General features: G+C 40.2%; 1 protein-coding gene across 1 annotated transcript in view; it reads left to right on the forward strand.

The window, feature by feature from the left end:
• LOC126482192 (ankyrin repeat domain-containing protein 11-like) overlaps positions 1–26200 on the forward strand; it is a 164099-nt gene that overhangs the window by 113868 nt on the left and 24031 nt on the right. Inside the window, exons 5-7 of the mRNA XM_050106171.1 lie at positions 2452–2657; positions 13943–15534; positions 20459–20671. Of these exons, the coding sequence (XP_049962128.1) occupies positions 2452–2657; positions 13943–15534; positions 20459–20671 (2011 nt within the window). The remainder of the gene's footprint in view (positions 1–2451; positions 2658–13942; positions 15535–20458; positions 20672–26200) is intronic.

Consider the following 26200-nt stretch of genomic DNA (forward strand, 5'->3'; position numbering starts at 1 on the left):
ATACAAGCGATGTACATTTGGCACCCATCCCTTCACCCCATTTCCCTGTTAGGCTTTCACCTGTGTCAGTTTTTGTTTCTTATTCTGGAACTCAGTATATACTGATGGTGCACTTAGGTGCGCCCCCCCCCCCCTCCCGTGACCGTCTTGGTTGGCATCCCAAGTGACTACAACTAATTGTGATACATCCTGTATAGCAGGGCTTAACAACTGGCTGGTTTTGAGCGCGAGTACTCGTGTCTGCTCAGGCACGTGCTCGCGAGCAGGTGCAAGGTCACGGAGTAGGGAGGGAGGGGAAACACGTGCGCACGTTTGAATGTGATCTCGCCATCTGAATGCTTTGAACATTTTACTACAAGGTAAAGATCTGCTAATTACTCATTTTACAGATCGAATATGAGCTTTTAAAATGAAATTGACACTTTGGGTGAGTCAGTTGGAAACAGGAAACCTAGCTCATTTTCCTAAATTATCATCCATGCAAGATGTTCACAAAGACTGTGAACGTTATTCACATAGTTTAGTTGATCAGCACTTTCAAGATCTGACAGCAGTAGACAGTGATTTTGATCTGTTCTCTCCATATTCAGCGAATATTTAAGAGATTTGTCCTGAGCTGCAGCAAGAAATTATTGACCTGCAGTGTGACAGAGAATACAGAGACAAATTTCAGAACAAGAAAAACACTTTGGAATTCTACAGACACTTCCCTCAGGATAGATTTCCTCGTTTGCACAAACTGGTGGCTACAATAATATCAATGTTCAGTTCCACGTCTGTTTGTGAACAACTGTTCTCTGCAATGAAATGTAACAAGACGCGCCTGAGAAACGCAATGTCTGATCGAAATTTAATCTGCACACTGCGCCTACAATGCACAAGAACAATTACTCCAAACATAGACACAATTGTAAAGGGCAAAAAGTACAAGATAACCGAGAATCCCACACTTCAGTGACACCTTTTATTGTGTAACAGTTCACAAAATAATGCGAATGTAGAGGCATACAACACTAAGCTAATAAAATTATATGGCACGTGTACATTCTCCTTTATTTGTTTCATTTGTCGCAGTAATAATTCGTGAGTGATATCCCTGCAGGTGGCCGCGAATTTACATTGACTGGCGGCAGCTGTTGTGTGCCCCACGTGACTCTCCCCACTGTCCGTTCTGGTCCAGCAGTGGGGGTAGCGTGCTCGCACTGCTCCGTGCTCGTGCCTGGCTGCTCACAGCTTGCTCCGCGAGCACGTATGTTGTGAAGCTCTGCTGTATAGTAACCATACAGTTATGGCACCTCTAGGCCCCCTCTCAGCTCAGTGCACCAAGTGATGGCATGTGTAGCTTGGCCCTTAAGCCAGGGCTGCCCATTTCCGCCAATTGGGATGTCAGCAGTGATCTCAAATGGCATGGGTGGTGAGAAATGCATTTAGAATCGAGAGAGGAAGAAATGAGACAGTTCGAGGTTAGAAAAGATCACTGTGCGAGTTTGTTCAAGAACAGAATCCCTGCTAGTCCATGGTAGTTTGCAGACGTGTTGTAATGCACATACATTGCTCAAAACAAATTGGGATTTTTGCACTGCTCAAATGGTGTGTTTCTGCACCCATGTAGTGAGGAGCACTGTGAGTGGTGTGAGCTTTTAATTCCTCTGTTGTGTGCAACAGCAGTCACTCCTTAATGGATGGACAAATGTAGCAAATACCATTTCTGTATGCAAAAGTGAGAAAAATTTGCAAAAGTCCGCTATTTAGACAGGATGTGTGTAATGTATTTACATGCTGTGAGTTGCATACTGCCTCACACCAAAGTCTTTGCAAGCTGCTAATATCATTATATCATACCAATTTACATCTGTCAGGTTCAGTGTGAGCTCACAAACTGTCAGTGCCTTCCAGATAACAACCATGAAATGGAAAACAGTCGAAAAATTTATCTTATTACGTCACATTTAATAGATCTGATTTGCAAACTTGGAAGCTGTCTACTATTTGGACATTACAAACTGTTTGACTACAACTTGGTTGTGGTTCTGCATACTGTACTAGACACTGGCAGCAGACAACCCATAAGTTAACATTGCTTCAACTGAAGTTATTGATTCTTAAATAACAGATCTTGTCAAGCATTGTCTGTCTGGTATTGTATGTAAGGGACCCCGCTATGGAGTTGTTGATATACTGATGTAATAATCTAAATAGTAAGTTTCATTTCAAGATATAAATGCCGATTTTCTCTCCCTTCTGAAAGGCTTGATTTTCTTATCCAAATACTGAGTGAGTTTGCACCTACTATAAATGGATAGTTTGTTATTGTTGGATCCTCTCTTTGTTACTTTTCCCAAAGATACATGTGTCTGGCATTATACAGTTCTTTGATCTTGGTATTTTGCTGGTATATGTTCCATCTTTCAGCTGTGACAATGTACACTATTTGCTCCACCCTTGTTGCAGGCCAGGGGCAACAGAAGAAGCGGCAGAGCCGGAGAGTGGCAGCTCGTGTCCGAGCTCTGCAGATGTTGAGGGTGGCAGTCGGGAGGAAGGTGTTACAGGTGCCGGCAATGTCAGTGTCGCAGGAGAGACGGGCAGTGCCACTCTGGATGATGCTGTCTCTTCTTCTGTTGCACTCAAGAGAACTCATGACCCTGACACAGCCCCTGGTAAGTTCTTCATGTTGCGGGTGCTTTTTGCCTGTTTCTGTTGTACATGTGTCAAGCTCGGAAGGTGGCAGTAGATACAAATCTGTTTACCTGTTACATGTGGTACACTAATTGCCTATCACAGATGGAACACTAGATGCCCTGATGCCATGTTTATAGTCACTGAGTAGATGTAATTTAACTGCATCGCATTTTAAAATGGGTTTTGAAGTGGATTTTCCACATTTTCTGAGAGTGCTAGCAAGGATTTCTTTTACCATCCTACTGCTCTGGTACCAACATGTGTAACTCACTATGGTATGAAAATTGCTCTGTATGAAGTTCAGAGTGGAGCCTCGTAGACCCCGGGGATATCTAGAAAATGTGGAATTTATGTTACAAATAATTAACTGTTACAACCAATAGCATACATATTGGAAATATCGCTTGGGAATGTAGCAGATATTGGTAAATTACCTATTGAGGCAGCTTTGGACCTGAAATTGCTGGAATATGTAATGCCGTACACAGTAAGGTCTTGGTGAAAGTGATTTCTGAGGCAACAGTGGCAGAAACACCTAACAGAAAACATGAAATGTTTTAGTTCTCTGTTGTGTTGATACTGAGAAATTTTGTGATCAGAGCTGAAATACAGGAATATTACATATGAGCTTTAAATAAAAACTTGAGTGTATAATGAAGCTTTGAGAAAGTACATTAGGTTAATTTGTATACAGTCAAAATAGTAAAACACTTTTGGCATTCACACACTTAAGGGCCATTTGTGGGAAAAACAAAGTAAATTTACAGTATTAGTCATTGTCAGTGTCCATGTAATGTCTGCCTCCATTATTGTAATTGTTAGCAGCTCTTTTGTAGAAATGAGATGACTATTTATCCTGATCATTGAACAGATATTGTGCAATGAACTTTGTCAAAATTTAACTACAAACTATTAACAATATCAGAGAATCAATTCTTCAGTTTCTCTTGGCATATTTTGTTGGTCGAACAGTCCTTGCTTGTACTGTTGGCTTATAATGTCCACAATATTTTGGTGACCAGACATGTTGCCGTCATGAGCTGTGCTGACAGGTTGATAGAAAGAGCTGCTGGTGGGACATGGCCGACTTACATCCCCCTCCCCCTCTTTCCTTGAGCTCTTCCTATGACATCAGCGGCCCAGAGGTGATGGCATGGGTGTCTGTGGTAGTGTAGGTGTAAATACTCAATCCACCCTGCTTGCCAGATTGATTCCCTGAGTGTCTTCTTAGACTTGTTGAGATTATAGCTGCAGTTCTGGTTGATGAGATTGTCCCTGGTATGAAACTTGATGGTCTCTCTAACAGCACTGCTCCAGTATTTCAAAGTATGTGCTAAAATCCTGGTATGTTTGTATTCCATTACATGATTCTCGGACAAACAATGCTCTGGGACTGATGACCTGGGATATATTAGTTGAATGTGCTGCTGGCATTGATCATCAGTGGTGTGCACTATTTTTCCAATGTATGTCTTGCCACATTGGCATGAAATCGGATATTTCATGGCCTTCCACAAACTGAGGTCATCTTTCACACTCCCCGGTAATGCCCATATTTTATTGGGTGGGCAAAAGACAGTTTTTGCTCGGTACTTATTCAGTCCACAGCTGATTTTTTCCAAAATTGCATTGGTGTATGGTATGAAGGCAATGGTTGCCTCTTCCTCCATGACTTTTTCCATCTGCACAATTTGTACTGCTGTGGTGGAGCAGTGTGTGCTCCTAATTTGCCATTTTGAGTAACCGCTTTTTCGGTATACAGTTCTTATGTGTTCCAGTTCCTGGAGCAGACACACTGCATCTGAGATGGTGTGTGCCCTATGTACTAGTGTTTTTAGTACCCCATTCCTCTGCACAGGGTGGTGGCAGCTGTCAGCATGCAATAGAGCTCAGTGTGTATTTTCTTCTGATACACACCATGGCCAACGGTGCCATCAGCTCTTCTCTTGACCATGATGTCTAGAAATGGTAGTATTCCTTCTGCTTCAGTCTCCACTGTAAATTAGATGTTGGAATGGATGGAGTTTAGATGTGCAAGGAAGTTCCTTCTATGGGGCTAGATGATGAATGTGTCATCCATGTGGATGAAGTCACGGCTTCTTCCTTGGAAATGCTCCATACATAAAGTCACAGCCACAGACAGGAATGGGTTGCCCATTGTGACTCCCTCCAATTGTTCATAGTATTCTACATAAAATAGGAAATACATGGAGTTTAGGATATGGAAATGCCCACGGTCTTTGCATAAAATTTGTGACCTGTCAGTTCTAGTTACCCCCATAAAAGCACACTGTTACACAGATGAATAGCAAAAACATTAACAACCCTCAACAGGAAATGAGTTCTTCAGCCCAAAGTTGTTGAGGCGTTTCACAAAATCCGCAAAATTGGAGGTGTGATGCAGGCATTTTACTCGCATATGGGTTTAGTATTTCTATCAGGTATTTTGCCACCAAATATTTTGGAGCCCAGTTGCTAACAGTGGGGTGTAATGTCACCCCATCATTGTGGAGGTTAGAGAGTTCATAAAGTCTTCAGGCTGAAGGACTCAGGTATCCCGTTGGGCTTTGACATTTTTTCATTGTATACTAGGTTGCATCTATGAGAGTTAAATCATCTACATCAATACTCTGCAAGCCACTGATAGTGTGTGGTGAAGGGTACTTCTTGTACCGCGAACTGGTCCACTTTTCCCTGTTCCATTTGCAAATGGTGTTGGGAATAATGATTGTCAGTACTTCTGTATGAGCTACTACAATAATTTCTCAAATTTTCTTGTTGTGGTAATATTGTGAAATATAGTGGAAGGAAATAATATATTGTCTGACTCTGCCTGGAAAGTACTCTCCTGAAATTTCAATAGTAAAGCTCTTTGTGACACACAACACCTCTCTTGTAGCATCTGCCACTGGAGTTTGTTGAGCATTTATGTATGGCTCTCATGCAGATTAAACAACTGTATGACAAAACATGCCAATTTTCATTGAATTCTCTCTCTCTTTTCTCAGTCTTACCTGGTAAGAGTCCCAAATTGATGAACACTACTGAAGAACTAGTTGAACAAGTGCCTTGTAAGCTACTTCTTTTGTGCATGAATTACATTTCCTTCAGATTCTTTGTAGGAATCTCTGTCTGTCATCTGATCTTCCTACTATTTGCTTTATGTGGTCTTTCCTCTTAAGTTCTTTTCAGATAGATACTCGTAGTATTTTATGGTAATTACTGTTTCCAGCAATTTGTCATCAACAGTATAGTTGCACAGTAGTGGATTTCTTTTCCTGTTTGTGCACATATGTTACATTTTTTTATGTTCAATGTCAACTGCCAGTACATGCACTAATCCTTTGTTGGTCCTTCTGCAAATCATTACTGTCTTCTGATATTGTTAACTTCTTAAACACAGCTGCATTACCTACAAACAGGCTTAAAGAGCTTCTGACACATTCTACTTGGTCATTCATACACATTGTAAGTAGTAACAGTCCTATCACATGTCCTTGGGGGACAGTGTCAAATGCTGTCATGAAGTTGAGGAACACGGCATCAACCTGAGTGCCGAAGTCTGCAGCACTGTGGTTCTCATGGAGGAACAGAGTGAGCTACGTTTTACAGGATCTCGATTTGCAGGATCTATGTTGATATTTATAGAGGAGATTTTCTTTCTCAAGAGATGTAGTAACACATAAGCATGTGGTAGTGCTTACAGCAAGGGTGTCTGTAGCTGAGATCGGCTAGCTGGAATTCAATGCATTGAGTACAACATAACTATTATGACATCACTACATTTATTATCATACTTGAGCGTAGGGTGGGGAGGGGGTGAGAAGAGATGATGGAAGGTGGTGGAGGAATAGTCTTCTGGGAGATGTTGTTGTGCTGTGAAGTTATTCAACATGTAACAGCAATAAATATCATTTGTCCCTTGCAGAAGCAATTCATACTCATCTTCCTATTTGCAGGAGGGGTTCGATTCCTGTATTTTGAAAATAGTGGATTTACTATCTGTCGTTATCTCCTACCTTCTGCAGTTACTCAACACAAGGAGGTCATATTCGTAAGAGCATAACAAAAGTGTTTATTGATGCCATTAGCAACGGGAACATACTTGAAATTGGTCTACCAGAACAGTGTTCCTTATACAGGGTGGGCAAAATAAAACTGGCCCAGAAAATATTTACAATAACATTGGTGGAGGAGTGTCCCTTGTTGATGAACTTTAAAAAGGATGCTGAAACAGGCCCTCATTGATGTCGATGCAGCACTGTGCTCGATGTATCAGGCTCAGAGACAAGCACAGCAGCTCTGCCTGGGGGATAAAAGCAACAGTGTTTTCAGTGTTCCACTGTAGCTCTTCCAGGGTGTGAGGATTGTATGAGTACACCTGGCCTTCAATTTGCCCCACAGGTAAAAATCACATGGAGAGAGATCAGGTAATCGAGTTGACCAGGAGGTTGCAGTGCCTCTGCTGATTGTTATTACCTCCCTGAACACCACATGCACTCGTGACAACATCGTCAAGATGCTGTTTTCTGTTACTCCAACTTGCTGAAAATTTCCATTCATTATTTGTGAGTTGATCCACATATGGATTATATTGTTTCTGGACGACATAGTAGTTAGCATTAACAGTTTGATGAAAGAATCATGTTGTGACGTTGACACGAGACGCTGTGCGTCAGACACTATCTTGAGATTATACAATGGCTCTTCAGCATTCAAGGGGATTTCCTGATGCTCAGTGATACATGTTCTGTGAGTGCACATATCATGACAGACTAAGCAAGGCCTCATCTGAAGAAATGGAAACTGATTATCCAAAACCCCTTATTCCACTTCATTCATTCAGCTCACAGTCTCATGGTTAGTATTGCTGACTCTTGATCATGAGGCCTGGAGTCAGTTTCCAGCTGGGCCACAATGGTGTGTGTGTGTGTGTGTGTGTGTGTGTGTGTGTGTGTGTGTGTGTGTGTGTGTGTTTTAGTCCTCATCATCTTTCATTATCATTTACCCACAACTCACTGAGGAGTTGCTAAATAAGGGGACTTGCACCAGGCAGTCAAACGTCTCAGATCAGGTCTCCTAGTCAATAATGGCAAAATCACAATTCATTTAATTCAGAAACCATGGGCTGAACTCAACATGTGAAAGTTCTTTTGGATATTTTAACTCTTGCACAACAGTGAGTTGTGGAAGACTACAGATTCAGGTTCTTTCCGATAATGTCTCAGCACGATGATCTATTGATTCTCACTTGCTCAGATAAATGGCACTGAGATTTCATGGGACATTTTTCTACGCTTTTGTTAACTCGAGCAATGTTTTCTGGTCATAGGACTCTTTCAGGCAGTTACAGTTTTTATTCATTACAGAGCCTGTTTCACATCATTTTGCTACTCACATCATTTTGCTACTAAGTTTCATAATGGAGACTTTGCTGGAGTTTTTGCCAAAACACTTCCTGGCTTCAACTCTTTTGGAAACAATTCTGCACCTATTGGCCATGAACTGTGCTGCGCATAACACTCAACAATGAATACATGGTGTTTTCATCATGAGTGTATTTTATGTTGCATTCAACTGGTCACTAAATATGTTTGCTCCTCTCACTTACTCAAACGTAATGACACAGTGAATCAAAATCACTGTATTTGGCATTTTCTACAATGGGCACTTGTCCTGTTTGTTAACAAGGGTCAATTACATGTCAGTACTATAAATATTTTTCAGGGCACTTTCATTTCTCCAACATTGGCACATATCTAGGGGCAAGAGCTGTCTTAAAATTAAATGGAATAATACTAAATTGAACCATACACACATCTACAGACAATGTAGAAAGACCATATTGCTCTTATACAGTTTGTCACACCGATGACTAATTCTACGAGGGACAAACCACAATTGAGAGGGTGTAGTATGCTGCAAGGAAAGCAATGATGAGATGGGCCCGTTTCATGGAGGAGTGGCAGCATTGATTTTGTTTCTCGGCAATATAGAAGACATGAATTCACAAAACACAGATTTAAAGAGAGTCCAAATAGAAGAAGATACCATCATTTCACTTCAGTGGTACCCTGTACAGTTCAGTTAGGACTCCTGCCATGTCCATTCTCCCCATGTGCTTGTTGTACTGCTGCACAGTGGTGGGGCAAACCACATCTGTCTTTCTTCTCATTCAAATTCCATTTCTTTAAAGTATCCAGAATCACAGTGCTTTTGGTACTCAAAAGAGCCATGACCGCACTTACGGATTGTTTTCTTGTCTTCTTAAGTGCAGCTTTTCAACTTTTTTTCTAAGTATGCCAGTTGAGTCCATATTAAACTGTTTCAAATCAACGATTAGGTCCAGAGTACAGAAAAAATTATCAAAATATACTCTACACTTCAAATCATTAAGTGTATTTCTACACAGATATTAGAGCCTGACCACCAATTCCAAATGACTTCCTCTCTTGTGTAACCTCTGGCAGAATTCCTTTGCCTGTATAAGGGATAAAATCACAGACAGTGCCTGACACACTAGTATGTACAAACATTTTGAAACCCCATTTATAGGGCTTACTTTGAGTATATTGACACACAGGTTACCAGGCCTTGCACCATTATAAGAAACCATCACCTCACCAATAGATTGTTCAGTTTCTTGTTGTTGGTGGCATATTTGTATGACAGAACCTGGAACTGGTCTGATCTTGAATGGTCTGTCTTTACTGTTTGTTGGTGGCTCATTGTTTCCAAAATGTATATGCCCATGAAGTTTCTTGAAATCTTTCAAGCTCATAAATGCTTGAAATTTTGTCGAGATTGGTTGACTCTGCCCAGTAATCTGTGTAAGAAGGCACACTTACAATATTCATATAAATGAGTATACCAATGAATTACTCCACCTCACTCTTTTGTTGACAGATACATTCGTCATCTTCAAAACACAAGATCAATGCTAAGGAATTTTCTGAAACACTGGAGTAGGGTATGTGCAAAAGAACTGTCCCCTACACAAGGAACACAACTATAACACTGTACTGACTTAGTTTATCCACCTGAATGCCTTGCCTGTCTTTCCAATGGTGGCTCAATTTTACGTATATAAATTGAACTGTTTAAAAATATGTAAGTTTTACAATTAATCTTTTAACATTGTCAAGAGTAAAAGAAAATGAAAAAAAGAATGATGGTAGCAGTGTGAATTGAACCTGAGTCAAAGAATTGCCAGTCGGTGTACCTAACCACTGGGCTACCAAACTGATACATGAAATGCTGCTCAAAATCCCTCTACTTCATGTGCAAATCTTTAGAGAGCATTTTACCTTTTCCTACGGCCCACTAAGGTGAAATAGGTTAGGAATTTCAAGGGGCATCTACCTACTTCTACTCAAATGGTTTGAGCCAAATCAGTAAGCCTTATGCCATACTCTCGTGTTATGGATCTACCTTACTCTTTAAATATTGTATTCTCCTCCAAAGATGTACTGGAAAAGGACCTCTTTACCAGATCATCTACAGAAAACACTTTCATACTAAATTTCCTCATATACCCACTGTTTTTACCACAGTCTATAGACTTATGACCTATAAGGTTAGTAACTGTAACTAAATTGAATTATTTAAATATATTTAAATTTTGTAATTAATAGCTTAATATTGTGAGGAATTTAAATGATGGTAGCAGCACCAATCACACCTGAGCCAATGAATTGCCAGTCAGTGTACATGACCATTCTGCCACAGCACTATTACATTAACTGCTCCTCAAAAATCCCTCACACTCTACAATTGCACAATATCTTACACACGAGTTTGAAGAAAACTGCTAACCTCTGCAGTTGCACTATATCAAGCACACAGTTTTGAAAAGACTACTAACTTGATGCAGTGAGCACTCATATTTCTGGAAGGGATGGTGTCACATCAAAGCATGCATTGTCAAAAACAAACAGCTGCATCCCTTCTTTGTATAGATCATTGTGTAGCTGGCCATCATTTGAGCACTCGACAATGGTCTGTAATTATCGTGAAGACAATGCTACAAAACATGTTTTCGTCTATTTTATTTGCATACCAGTACACATTCCATGAGAAATGGGATAATTCTGGTGCGATATTTCCAGTGTGCTGTAGCATATAAGCACAAAATAATTGGCTGTAATTCACTATTGTGAACAGTCTCTGGCTGATATTCCGGATATTCGTCACTGCTGTAGACAAAAATATCGACCTCTGGATCACTGCCACCACCACAACCAGAGATATGAGGATCTTCAGACAGTCAAGTAATGCTTGATCTTTTATTCCTTCCATAAAATGTGTTTGCTTCCATCTCGAATATCCTGTAAATGAGTAAACATAATAGTACTAGAAACATTACACATATGTTTACAAAGTTCTTTGTAGGGGCAATGTTGCCTACAGACAACACTTTTTTCACACTTCATATTTATAAACATCAGGTAAGAATCCATTAAGACGTTTGTATTATAACACACTTTCAAGGCTTTCTCTTTCTTTTTACTTCTAGGTTTTACTGTACAAGATAAAACAGCACCACAAAATAAAAACAAACTGCTGCTACTCCAGTAAACAATGTTCACCTAACCTAGCACGCCATCTGCCAAAAGTGTACACTATTCATAAACTTTTCTCCAGAGAGAACAGAATATCGCTCGATCAGAGAATTTCAATGATTCTGTAAGCATCGTTGCCCATCCAAGGATGAAACTTGAAAAATGTTACCAAAGACAATGTGCAATTTTGCCATTGCTTTCAGAGCAACAGTGCCCAATAGAAGGTTAACAACAAGGCACAGGGGGAGTTACAGCTTTGCAGTTCAAATGTGTCCTTCAAACAGCTCTCTCACCATCTGGGTCAGGATACCAACTCAAGTGAGGGTTACATGAAGGAACTACTACTGACTTTTGCCTTGGACAAGCTAAAGGCAAGCATCTCTTGCAGCTGGCAAGACATTGCCACATGTGCTGAAAGCAGCAGATGTGCCTTGTGCAATGTACGCTTTGTGCTGGGCTGTTGGGGAAACCTGGTATCCCTGTGCTTAATGACCACAGCTGGTACCCTTTTGCTCTCACCAAGATATTTAAGCAGCTGTATTGCACACAGCAGCATACTTACTTAAATTTAGTTAAATAAATGTGTGATCAACATTGTGATTAATGAGATGAAAGTACACTTGTATGAAGTGACTAAATGTTCTGAGAGTTTACAATTATTACATTTAATAGATGATTAAAGCTTGGTACCTCAAGGATAATACATTTTTAGTTAATTATTTTACATGAACAGATTTGTTATGTCAGCCATTTATTCTTCCAGTTGACAAATATGAACAGTCTAATAGTAGCTTGTCCATGGACAGGAAGAAGTTGAAGGGATCAGTTCTCTGCATTAGCACCTCTTCAGTAGCATGTTTTTGTGGAAGTGATTGACAGGTTGTTAGACATATTCTCTCCTGCTGATAATGAGTTAGATCTGAAGGTCCTTGCCTCTTCTGCTTGAGCAGCAGCCCAACCCCCATCTCACACCCCCAGAGGAAAAAGAAGGGACTGATGAAAGCAACTTGAACCGTAGGCTTGGAATCAGCTGCATATGGTCCTGAAGTTGGCAATGGCATTGTTCAAAGGACTGATTGTATTTCTCTGTTCTGGAGCAAAGTAAACCAGAAGCTTGTCGGTACTGTGTTGATTTTGGCTGCAGGTGCCTCAGTGTGCACAACAGACTGAAGACTTATATAATGACCCTGCATGGATCAAGTATGTGCTATGCACTAAAAATGGCACCTGAGTGACAGAATGTATGTGAAATGCATTTTTTAAATGTTGGATGAAATTCTTAAGACCACTGAAAAATTCCAAAACTAACTTCTTTCCAGTAATCCTCAAATAATACCAGGAACCTAGTTAAAACACAAAGCAGGGAGTAGGGAAATTTTGAACAACAAAAGGAAGTAATATTGTAAAATAGATTAGACTGCCTAGGTGGTAGACTATTTGTAGCAAAACTTAGGAATACTAAATCTAGCAAAGTCCAAAACAAATCTGAATGTGAACTTACAGAGACAATAATAATCAGTGGCCATGGACTCTGATTAATAATCATATGTTTCTACAGCCACTAGATTCAGACACAATGGTTGTAGAATCATCCAAAGACAACCTGAATTTGATAGCAGTAAAATATCCCAACCATACAGTAAGAGAAGGGAGCCACTTTAGTTACTGACCAAGAAAACTAGAAGGAAGGTCAGTGTATATGGTCGTTGTGACACAGCACTCCATGGAGTCATCAATTGACCAAGAAAAGTATGCATATCAAACTTCCTGGCAGATAAAAACTGTGTGCCAGCCCGAGACTTGAACTCGGGGCTTTTGCCTTTCACAGGCAACTACCAACTGAGCACACTCTATTGCAGAGTGAAAATTTCATTCTGGAAACATTCCCCAGGCTGTGGCTAAGCCATGCCTCCACAATATCCTTTCTTCCAAGAGTGCTAGTTCTGCAACGTTTGCAGAAGGGCTCCTGTGAAATTTGGAAGGTAGGAGACGAGGTACTGGCAGAATTGAAGCTGTGAGGATGGCTCATGAGTCGTGCTTGGGTAGCTTAGTTGGTAAAGCACTTGCCCGCAAAAGGCAAAGATCCCAAGTTCGATTCTCGGTCCGGCACACAGTTTTAATCTACCAGGAAGTTTCATATCAGCTCATATTCCACTGCTGAGTGAAAATTTCGTTCTGGGAACATTGCATATATTTTTCTGGTAGGGGATACACAGTCTCTTGAAGTAATGATGAATGCATTATCAGCCAGCTGCAACACTTGTTGCAATATTAAAAATAGTTCTGATTTCCCACTGTTCACACTACATACATACAGTGCCATATTGTAGATATTTTGTTTCAGACGCTTTTCTGAATTTGGTGTCCATATTTGGTATTGGAAAGCTCTTTTATTGTAGAACATTTTCTTAACATATGCTATTATACTTTTGATGTTTGTCTTGCTTCAGAAATCTCATGTAATCCACTGTCTCTTTTGTAATTTTGATGTTTCATAAGTCACTACTCTTTTACCTCCCACTCTTGTCTGCATTTTACACTGTAAATATTTTTATAAGAATAGGCTACCACTCACTGAATGGAGGGGGCATCAGGCACATCAAATATAATAACCAACTGAGTCTTTTAAGTTTCTTTAATGATCAAATGTATCAGTCATATGTAATGTTGGTACTATTACACTTTTTCTTTTCCTTTTATAGGCGATATTGAAGAGGAAGACAATCGAAGAAAGAAGAGGAAAGATGGTGATGGCAAAGTGCGCACAACAAGTGCTACTTTGGCAAGCAAAGGTATTAAGGCAGGAACTACCACAGTGGGTGGTACTAGCCAAATGGGCTGCACACCAATGGCAGGAACTGGGGCATCGATAACTCCAGAGGAAGAGTCTGAACGCTCTCCCAAGGTACCACCACTGAAGATTGTAATTCCTGCAGCCAGCACTGCAGATCAGGACCCAGGGGGTGCGCGTGGTAAAGTGGGTGTGCCACGGCAGGCACTGCCATATGTTGTGGCATCACAAGATGGTGCCGGCAGTAGTGGCAGCAGTGCTAATGCTGAGGATGCTATCAGTTCAGAGCAGTCACAGGTGCCGTCCTCTGGTGAGCAGGCCTGTACATCGACTGGCACCTCTGAGGAAGGAGTACGACCACAGCGTGTGTTGCGTTCTTCCAATCGTTCTACCTCAAATGCATCGTCGCCTGCTCCCAGTGGATCCTCGCCGCACCAGCCGCAACGTCAGTCTCCTCCTCCTATAACTACTTCAGACACACTCGAATCTTCATCCGGATCTGTGTCTGCAGGAATGACACTGACTTCAACATCAACAACTGTGTCACCACCGGAAAGCAGTGGTGCTCCCATTTCAAATTCCATTCTGACATCTGGTGGGGCAGTGTCAGAGCAGACAGATCGTGGCAGTAGTCCACTGTTAAATTCACAACAGCAACAACAACAACAGCCACAGCAACAAGAGCAGTCACAGAAGGAGGCACAGCAACAGCCATCATTACAGTCACCTCAACAGCTGCCGTCCCAGCAGCAGCAGACATCTCCAGAACAGCTGCAACAGTCACAGCAGCAGCAGCAACAGCAGCAGCCACCCCAGCTGCAACACATACAGCAATCTCAGCAACAGCAGCAGCAACAACAGCAACAACCGCAGCCACAGCAGCAGCAACAACAGCAGCAGCCACAACAACAATTACAGCCACAGCAGCAGCAACAACAACAGCCACAGCAGCAGCAGCAACAACAACAGCCGCAGCAGCAGCAACAACAACAACAACAACAGCAGCAGCAGCCACAGCCACAGCCACAGGCACAGCAACAATCATTGACACCACAGCAACAGCAGCAACAACAACAACAGCAACAGCAGCAACAGGCACAGCCATCAACAACACAGCAGCAACCACAACAACAGCAACAACAAATTCATACACAACAGACAACAACTCATCAGGAAGCTGGCTCAAATATGCCATCTTCAGTGACACAGTCAGCACCATCTTCCAGTTCAGTAGAACTGCATCCACGAAAACGCAAGATGAAGCAGAATCGTGATGCTTCCATGGCTAGCAGCAGTTCTGGAGCTGGTGTTACACCAGTAGCAGTGAGCAGCTCCAGTGGGGTGACAGTAGGACAGGGCTCCAACGTGCAGGTGACAATTGCCGCACAGGCGTCCTCTGCCGGTTCAGATGCTTCGGACTCTGGTGGTACTGCTCCTGACGTTCATCCACATGACCAACCTATCACCAACTGTTACCAGTTATTCCTCAATATCCGAAAACAGGTTTGTCCTACTGTTGGTTAAGTATTTACTCTGCAGAATAATACACATATATTAGCATTCTGTAACAATGGGCAACAACAAGTTTTTAATTTTTGTGAGCATGTTCTCTGTATGTGTGATTGGTCCTTTCACTTTGTAAAGAAGGAAAAGCAGATGACGTAATGGTATTAGTTTACTGTTACAGGGAGGGCATAAATTTCTTAAGGTTGTTTATTTTTTCTACTTTACATTAAAAGTTTGCACTTGAGTGCCTGTCTTAGGATCATCAATGGAGTCATTCTCACCAGCAGTTACAAGATAGAAACATCACGGAGCGAAAAAGAAATTCAAATGACCTAATATTTAGAAAACAAACTGCCTGGTTTTTTGTATGTTTTAAATTTTTTCATAAAACATAGCTGATTGTACCACCTTAAAATGCAAATGATTGTGTATCATATACTTTGACAGTTGGTATCCATTTTATTTTGTCTGGGGGATATTAGGAGTTCTGCTTTAACGCACCAAGTTAACATGAACAGTACACACACAGGTGTTTTTATAAATATATCCCACAAGTGTCTACAGCAATACATTTGGTAGAGTTTAAGGGAATATGACATTTATGCACTTTCTACATAAAAATTAGATAATGTTATAAGTTAAACAAAACAAGAAAATTTTGAGATATAAAATGTTGGTATATTTTAGTGGTTTTGCCAGTTGTGCTTTGAATGCAAATGCAAATCCAAATCCAGACCATATTCCTTAAATCTTACTTCAGTGTAGGACAAAAGGAACCAATAATATACAATGTGATTCCATGAAAATGACAGAGAAGGATAAATGTATCGGCGAACACAATCATTTGCCTGCAGGGGAACAGCAACTGCTAGTAATTAAAATTTTAGAACAGCCACAAGTTGCATGTAACTTTTTATTTAATTTTACATTTCACTTGGCCAACATGATTAGAGTGCTTACCTTAAGAGCTATGAGTAGTTGTTCATCTTTTGCTATAGTAAAATACGCCTGCTCTACTGAACAAGTACTTATAGCTCTTTAACGTATGAATTTTAGACCCCATATTCATTGGACAATTTTTTCTTGTTTTGCTCCATACTACCTCCTCCCAAAATAAGGAAAGCAAAGAGTTTGCAGTAGAAGAGATCCACTGTAAGAAGTATTAGACCAGTTTCAATTTGGTTGTTCCGGACCAAGGTCTCTTGCCTCAAACTGATACATTTACCCATGTCCATCATTCTTGAAAGTCTTTAATGTCTTTGTGGAATCATCTTGTATAGGGTCAACCAGGTAAAAAAAAATTGTTGACTGATGTATCTATCTGTTTTTTGAACTAGTAACTATTCTTTTGTGTGTTGTTCTGAATCATTTATTTAAACAATCATGACTACATACCATGAGCACTTGCATAAATCAATGACAATCAAATTTTAAATACGTGATAATATCCAGAGCTAGCAGCAGTGTCTTAGAGGCAGTGGAATTTTTCAACAGTAGACTTGGTAGGATTGGATGTATGAGAAACTGTTTGCATGATCTTCTTCTCAGTGTACATCATACATTTTGCTGATTGAAGTGTCTCACTAGAGATTGCGGTGGGGGTTCCATGAATATTAATGTTGAAAGTTTTGGTGAACTGTCAGACAGTAACTGCAATGATTTTTTGAGCATCATCATGGTAATCAAAAACTTGTTGATATGACAGCAGGTCATAGGAGAGGAATGGCTCTTTTGTACCTAGCTGTTTTGCTGAACCTGATTAAGATTGTATTATCTACAAATGCACCTATTGAAGACAGTATGATGCTTTCCGTGTAAACATAATGTTTTTTTTAGACAAGTTTGATTGTTGGGGCATATCTGGCACAAAACTGTTAAATTTGGTAAGTCAAATGGGGTTCCAACTCCCTGCTAATTCTATCCATGAGATAGATGGTCATTCAAAGAATATTCCTAACAGCAGTTGAAAATTGGGGTTTAAAACATGGGATGACCATCAAAAGCAGAAACACAAAATTTACATATACTGGCACTGTGTACTTCACTGGAATACATCAGTTTTGCCATCTTACCTTTGAAATAGATCACAAAGATCATAACATCACAAAAAATAAGTATACTAGACTCTTGCTAATCCTGCCATTCCTGGCACATACGGGTGCCAGATTAGCGGAAGTGCCAAATTATTGGGTGTCTGAAATTTATTTTATTAATTTATTTTGTTTTTTATTTATTTTGAAAGCATAGGGAATATAGTGTACTGTACTTTATTAAACTGAAGTAAACAATTTTAAAATATAGAGGATATACTTTATTAATTCCAAAAATACATTAATTTTCAAAGAAAACTTAGTCCTTGAGCGTATACTGTACATAATTATACAGTCGTATTACTCACTATGAAACATGTTCCTAATTTTTAACTGTCACAATGATGATGCGCGATGGTGGTATGCTTTATCATGCAACCACTTTGCAAGCATTACATTGGTACTGTATGTATCTGGTTATTGCATAATGTACTCCAGGAAGACATTGGCAGCTTCAGCACCAGGAGTGTGAGAAATCTTCATGCTCTATCCTCCTGTGTCCTCTTCTTCATCACTTTCAACATTACTTTCTTGCATGCTTTTGATTATTTCTTCATCTGTTAAAGTTTAGTCCATATCACAGTTTTCCTCATTCAGCCACTTAATAACATCACCATCAGCATCAATTTCTTCTCCTCCTGGAAGGTTGTGAAACATGTCAGTGTACAAAGTAACTGATAATTCCGAGCTGACTGGCTCATCACTGTCACTCACTACTGGATACAACTTGGCTTCAATGGATGGCCACAATTTTCTCCAGCTCTTCATTATGGTAGCGCTCTCCACTTTATCCCATGCTTCGGCTGCTTGGAAAACAACAACATGTATGTTAATTGCTTTCCATGCCTTCAGAGTCATTTTCACTTTCATTCTGCAGGGAGATGTGAAGTGAATGTTGATAATGACGTTTAATTGACTCCAAAATTCCCTGGTCTATGGGCTGAATTAGGGCTGTCACATTGGGTGGGAGAAAGAGTGCTTGTACACGTATACCATCGGACTTTAGAGAAACATCTGAAGGATGACTGGGAGCATTGTCAGTTTTAAGGATAGCTTTCAGTGGAAGCTTTTCCTTCTTTAGTTCTTTTCTCACTGATGGTACAGATGTTTCATGGAACCACCGAGAGAATATTTGTCTGTCCAGCTACGCTTTCTTCTGAGCTCACTGTGTTGAAAAACAACATGGATGTTGGGATTTTCCAATCGCCATAAGTGGTAGTTTATGACTCCCATTTGCATTACAACACGCCATTAATGTTACATGCTGTTTCTGTTGCTTGTAACCACGAGCTTTCTTCTCGTTCTTGGCAGCTAATGTTTCTGATGGAAGCATCTTGTAAAGGAGTCCTGTTTCATCAGCATTATGCAAGGCATCAGCAGTTAAATCTTCTTCCTCTATTATCTTCCATATCCTGCTTATAAACTCATCAGCATCCTTATCGGTAGCTGAGCGACTTTCCCTGGTGACTGTCAGCTGTCGAATGCCATGTCGTTTTTTCCAGTTTGATGGCCAACCTTCGCTCGCTGCAAACAAGTTACTACCACTAAGGTGTTTGTTAAATGCAGCTGCTTTTTTCTTTATAATCAGGCCACCAACTGGAATTTCTTTACTGCGTTGTTGTACGAACCATCTATAAACAGCTATGTCCAGTTCTTCATTCTCACTCTTTTGCATAACCTTCCATTTTCCTAAGTCACTATCCGTTTGTGTTGTACTGTCGAATAACATCTTTCTTTTTGGTGTCATAAATAGTTGCTCATCCAACATTGAACTCAGCAGCAATGGCTTTCTGCGAAGAACCTACATTTAACTTATCTAAAATTTCGAGTTTCTGCATGAGGTCTAACGTGACGTGTTTTCTTTTAGAAGACATGGTTCTGAACTGTAAAGAAAGCTACAATTTCAAATACAGTATATAAAGCATTGTTTAACTACGCACTGTTGCACACAATAATTCATTGTGCATGTGTTTTTGGATGTGCGCCAGATTACTGAGAGGTTGGGCTACTGAGGGCCGGATTAGCAGGAGTCTAGTGTATAATGCTTCTGACCATAATGGTATTTCAGTCAAACTACTGAAATCTAGTGCTGATCTAATAGAGCACCCTTGTTACCTTTATGATCAGTTCTACATGTTTGACAAGAGTTCCTGGTATGTCTTGTTGTTTTGCTAGAAATTTGGAATAGTAGGACATCTTGGGGGGTTTGATGAAAATGTCTTTCTATTATCAAACAACGGAAAATCCAGGACGGAATAACAACAGTATTATGAAAAGGAAAGATTGCTACTCACCATGTAGAGGAGATACTGGGTCACAGACAGACACAACAAAAAGACTGCCATAAATGTAAAGCTTTTGGCCAAAGGGCCTTTTTCATAAGTAGAACAACACACGTTCATCCACACAAGCTCTCTGGCCACTGATGCTGGCCTATGTCGTCAGAGACTATGGTCATGTATATGTAAGTTTTATGTGCATGAATGTGTGTATGTTGTCTGTTTTTCAAAAAGGCCTTTTGGCTGAGAACTCAATATGTATGGCAGTCTTTTTGTTGCGTCTGTCTGCAATTCAACATCTCCTCTATATGGTGAGTAGCAATCCTTCATTTTCATAATATTGTCATTGAACCTTATTAAAAGCTAAAGTTTAAGGGTGACCAGGATCCTGTTCATTTTTGTGAAACTCTTGTTAAATGTGTTAAGAGTTTTTATGTGTAGTCACAAATTCATACGAAAATCTTGTGTTTACTTCTTAAGTGTGAAAAATGATTAAATTTGTTTATTTGCATTGCATCTGAGATATTTTTAATTACATTTTGTCAAATCTAGATTGAGAGGAGAAGAAAAGGTCTCTTTCCGGTGCAGCCAAAACCACCTCAGGGTTTCAAGGACTATCTTATGAATCGTTGTACTTATCTATTGGCTGGTAATGCATCATCTCGAATGTCAGTTCCAATGGCAAATCCGCCCCAGAGTCTCAACCCTGCTATGAAGGATCTTTTTGTTGAACAAGAAAAGGAAAGACACCGCTTGCGTATGCAGGTATGTTTGTGTTTAATCCTTTTGAATAATTTTTCCACTACCCTTAGCTACGGGAGCGTGCGATTGGGTGTCTGTGTGTGCAAATGAGTGTACTTTTACTAGAAAAGCAGCAAGAGCTCAAAAGCTAGTGTGTATAGTGTTTCCTGTTATATGGTTATAAGTTCCCCACATCAGTCCACTGTACGTGAGTGATTGACTTTCCCTGATTTCACATATAATTCAATTCAGGAATTTTATTTTCTTACTCTTGTGGCTCTTTCTAGTTGAAATCGTGTAAATTGCTTGTGTATTGTATGTCTTAAGTATAACTAACTTGCGTAGCTTACTGTGATGAGCATATTGTAACTGTGTGTGTATAGTGGGGGAGGGGGAGGGTGACATGCATGTGTGTTGTTGATGAGAGAATGGAGAGGGAAACCAAGTGCTAGCCCATAGTCCACTTCTCTTGAATACCATCAAGGAGACCACTGTGCTAAATCTTCTCATCTGAAGAATGGATCATCTTCAACAGTGTCGTATGACCTTGTGCCATGAGACCCTGCAGAGAGGTTTTTAATTTACCTCAGTTGATCAGTGCAAATTATGTCAGGAATTTTATACCCCCCACCTCTCATCCTCTTGACTGAATATTGGTGATGAAAATGTTTGCATCACCGGTTTTCAAACTGATTATCTAAATGTTGAGTGCTATTGCCCAATCATGTGTTACCAAGTTGGTTATAGACATTAGGTGTCAGAACCCCAACAAATAGACTGTAATACATTGCATTTGTCTTCTCATTTGGAAAAATTTGTTCTATATAGAGCAAAAATACGTTTTAAGAGTTTTAGTGTGATAAGAAATTACTGCGCTAGCATCAGATTATGGATAAATAAGATGGAGACAGCGGTGATATGATACAGTTCTGCAGAGCACAAAAGATTCTATCATTTTTTACAAGCTGAAAATTTTGTTTTAATCATTGTGAATGGAGGACAGTGACAAATGGTTAATACATGTGGAAATTACAGTCTATGTTTGTGCAGATCACAAAAGTTCAATAATTACAGCTTGGTGCAGGATGATTCTGTTAAAGAATTTCTTTGCCTGTTCATGTTTTCCAACAAAACTGATACATGTTTGATGTAGGTGTGTTGAATTGTTAAGAAATTATCTGTTTGAGCCTCTCCAACCAAATACATTTATCAGATAAGGAATAGATACAGTGAACTACAGTAATCTTGAATGTGGAGGAAAACAACCTTATAAAGTGAAAGGCGCCAACAAACAGGTTGAAGTCTTAACAATTGGTGAGAATATTACTTGAGGGAGATAGGCAGTTGTATGTCTTAAAATGTTAAAAGATGATTTTGCTTTCTTAAAAATGCCTCTGCAACTATTTCAGAAACATATGTATAAACATTGTGCTTGTAGTTAGGTTTATTGCTATTCCCTGCATCAAGAACTGAATACATATATGTACCTTAAAAAGAAGCATAGTATTCTTAAGCACAATTACATGGCAGGCAGGAAGTGAGAGACTAGATGTAACTACATGTCCCATTATGATGTCCATATGACATGTAAGCTTCTGGCAGAATTTTGAGGTGAAGATATATAAACAAACCCATGGCATGGCCATGAGCACCCACATGGTGCCCTCTTATGCCAATCTGTTTACAAGCCATCTAGAGGAAACATTCCTTGCCTCCCAAAACCCCAAACCCTTTGTCTCTTTCTGGTTCATTGACAATATCTTCATGATCTGGACCCAGGGCCAAGACACCCAATCCTCAATTCTCCACAGCCTCAGCACTTTCTCTCTCACCTGGTCTTCACTGCTCAGCATGCCTGGACATTGACCTCCACCTCTCTGATGATTCTACCCATAATTTTGTTCATATCTAGCCCACTAACCATCAACAGTACCTGCCCAGGGGTGGCACATATGCAGTGATGAGAATGACCTCGCCCAGTGTGCTGAAGGTCTTGTTAAGATTTTCAGACAGGCAGTATCCCCCCTAACCTAGTCCACAAGCAGACAGCAGCCTCAGATACCTGTAATCCTCCCACCACCACCAATAACTAGCTGAAAAGCACTTCTTACTCATCACATAATGTCACCCCAGACTAGAGCAACTGAACCAGGGCTTCAGGTGTCTGTCATCATGCTTGGAAGTCCTTAGCACCCATCCTAAAATGGTATTCTACTACGTACTCGGCATACACAATATCGTAGTCCGTACCTGTGCTACACCTGCTCCCACCCCCTTGCCACATGGTCACATCCATGTGGAAGGCCCATGTGTGCAAGACATGTCAGATTCACCATGCAGCACATCCTACTCTTGTCTCATCACAGGCTGATCCTATTCCATCAGAGGCTCGGCCACGTGTAAAAGCAGCTATGTCATACAGCAGCTGTGCTGTAGTTTCTGCACAGCATTTTATGTGAGAATGACCTTGAACAAACTGTCCACATGAATGAATGGCCACTGCTAAACTGTTGCCAAAAGCAGGCTGGACCAACCAGTGGTACATCATACTGCTGAGCGCAACACGCTTGATTTCAGTGGCTACTTTAAAACTGGTTCTATCTCGATCCTCCCCTTCACCTCACAGAGGGCTCACAACTCTTTCATGAGTATGCATATGGTGGGTGTGGAGCCTCAAGCTACTATAGCATTTACTTCCTTTTTTGTGCTGCAATCTATCATCTCTGACTGTTCAACTACTTTTACTCTGTAACTCATGGTAACAGACTTTGATGTTAAACCAGCTATTTCTTTACGTTCTCCTTTCTTTCATTTACATCTTTATCCATTTACATTGTCAAATTTTTCAGCTGAAGTAATTTTTTGTCCCCTTTTGGGTTTAACCTAACTTTTTTCTTTTTTCCTATCATGTGGATCAAATGGAGAAGGGCGCCTTAAAATAGCATCAACCAATGTCAAAGTCCCTCTACACAAAATAACTACATACTTACATATGTGCTTACCAACCAACCCTGGAGCTAGCCCCATGTGGTGTAGTTGTTACGTACCCTTTCAGTAAAGCCCCCTGAAAACACTTCGAATGCCAGAGCTGCTAGCTCTTCATGCATCCCAAGGAGTAGTTGCCCTTCATCTTGGGGTACCAACACTCCTAGCAACAGCCATTGTGACGGATGTTCTTCACTGCAGCTGGATAACACCTTTGGGCAGAGCCCTTGATAGGAGTAGGTGGCCTCAGGGCGGATGTTTTGCACATGAAATGCACCAGACTAAAACAATGTAATGGTGATACTGACCTGGCTGCCTGAACAGGTATAGATATTACAGTGTGGACAGCTGCAATCCAATTGCTTTGCCTACCCTGGCTACTCTATGGAAAGAGGGACAAGCCAGAAGACTGGTAAAAAATAAATAAATAAATAAAACCAATTTATCCAGTAGCTGGTGTGTACTCGTGAAGGAAATGTCTGCCAAGGAAAAATTAAAGTTGTGATGAATAGGGTGACATGGAATGTTACATCCCACTGCTCATGAGATGTTTTTGATGCTTATGTTTTTGATACATTGCCGCCCCACACCATGACAGACTCAAAATGTGGAAACTGTGGAAGATTACTTCACAAAGGTCATCCTTGTGGTTCAACAGCATTTGCATGTGATTTGTATAGAAAACCATCCCCGCAGTTCATGTTTGCCCAGTAATTCAAAAATGAAGAGGTGGACCATCTGTCATATACTGAGTCAAGGGAAAAATATGAACACCTGCATCGTGTTGACATTATAACAAATTATCCACAGGTCACAGTTGTCACCCCACCTACCTCAACTTTAACAAAACTGCTATAGAATGAGAATGTGCAACCACAATAAAAAACTTGGCTTCCATTCTTAAAGAGCCGGCATAGCAGAAGGCATCTGACATCCCTCTGACAGCACAGGAGAGGAAGACCCACTCTACAACTACTTCCTCCCAAGATATAACTGATGTAAAATCTGATACTAGTCACTGGTTTAAAAAGACTGATGTACAGCCAAATACTAGTCAGTGGTTAAGAGGTACCAAACTGTGAAAAAATGCAGAAGAAACAGCAAAAAAAGAAACTGGAGGAAAAGGACAGGAAAAGAAGGGAGTAAAGAACCAGTTTATCAGTTCTGGTGGAATCAGAACTCCCCTTGACAGCAGAAGAATCTATGGACACTATGCCAACCACACAGGAGACACTGGAAAACTCTGCTGATAAACATCTTTGGTGATCACACTGACAACTTTTCAATAATTTTGTAGTGGAGTTGCCATGGTTACTCTCACTAGCTGAAATAAATCCAACACTTAATCACAGACTTTCCCACAGTATGTAATAGCAATACAGGAATCGAAACTTATAGAAGACTATCTTCCTAATAATAGAGGAAATAACAAATATGGCAAAATAGAAAAAAGAACCTGGAATGAGCATATGGAGGTGTATGAACACTAGTAAACTAAACACTTTCACTGGACTAATATGTATAAACCCTATATTTAAAGAAATAGCAATTAGAATACAATTGAGCATAGTGATGAAAATCTGTAACAACTATATTCCTCCTGACTGAGATATTGCATACAGAGAGATGGAAGATATAATTACACAGTTGTCCTTGTCTTTCATTTTACTAGCAGATTTCAGTGCTCTTAGTCACATAATAAGAATAAGATGATAACTAGTAGAGGACAACTACTAAAGATTTTTTAAAGTCCACCCTTCTGATTGAGGGTTCAGGGACTTCAACCATTCACTAATGTAATGAAATAGAGCACTACAGCCATCCTTACAATGTTATTTATTATATGGTTGACAATTTCTGTGCTTCAGTACACCATCTTCAGGCTTTAACTGATGCTGAGGGGGTTAACTCGAATCATATGCAGGATTCATCAGTGGCCAACATCTGTGAACACGATGATTGGCAACACAACATCATTGTTACAGGTAGTCTGTGAAAATCATTTCATAGATGTGATTAGAGTTAACCCCCTCAGCATTAGTTAAGGCCTGAAGATGGTGTACTGAAGTGCTGAACGTGGTAGCTGTGTAATAAATAATATTGTAAGAACAGCAGTAGGTGTTCCATTTTATTACATAACTACTAAAGAGATTATTCTCAGTTTTTAAAATCTCCTAATAAATTCGAGAGCCCCCAACACGTTTCAGCACCAAGTGTGGTTCCTGCTCTGCAATAGATTTGACAGTCTGCAGTCCTAACCTTACACTAACAATCCAGTGGAATGTTCATGACTGCCTTTGTGACACTGATTGTGTACCATTTTGGTCAGTGCAAAGAGCCAATAGGAATTTTAATACTGCTAAAGTCACCCGTCACAGTAATACAGAGAAGATCAATCAAGTAGTGGAAGATGCAACAGAAACTATCATCCAAGCTGTAAACACTATCATACCATTTTCTTCATGACCTCTGCCTTCAGAGAACAGTGGAGGGCTCTTATTACAACATAGGCCCCACCCCTCTACTGAAAATTTAATTTTGTTCAAGAGATCAAAGGTAAAAACACAT

This window comes from Schistocerca serialis, chromosome 5, assembly GCF_023864345.2.
Source record: "Schistocerca serialis cubense isolate TAMUIC-IGC-003099 chromosome 5, iqSchSeri2.2, whole genome shotgun sequence".
Classification (NCBI taxonomy): Eukaryota; Metazoa; Arthropoda; class Insecta; order Orthoptera; family Acrididae; genus Schistocerca; species Schistocerca serialis.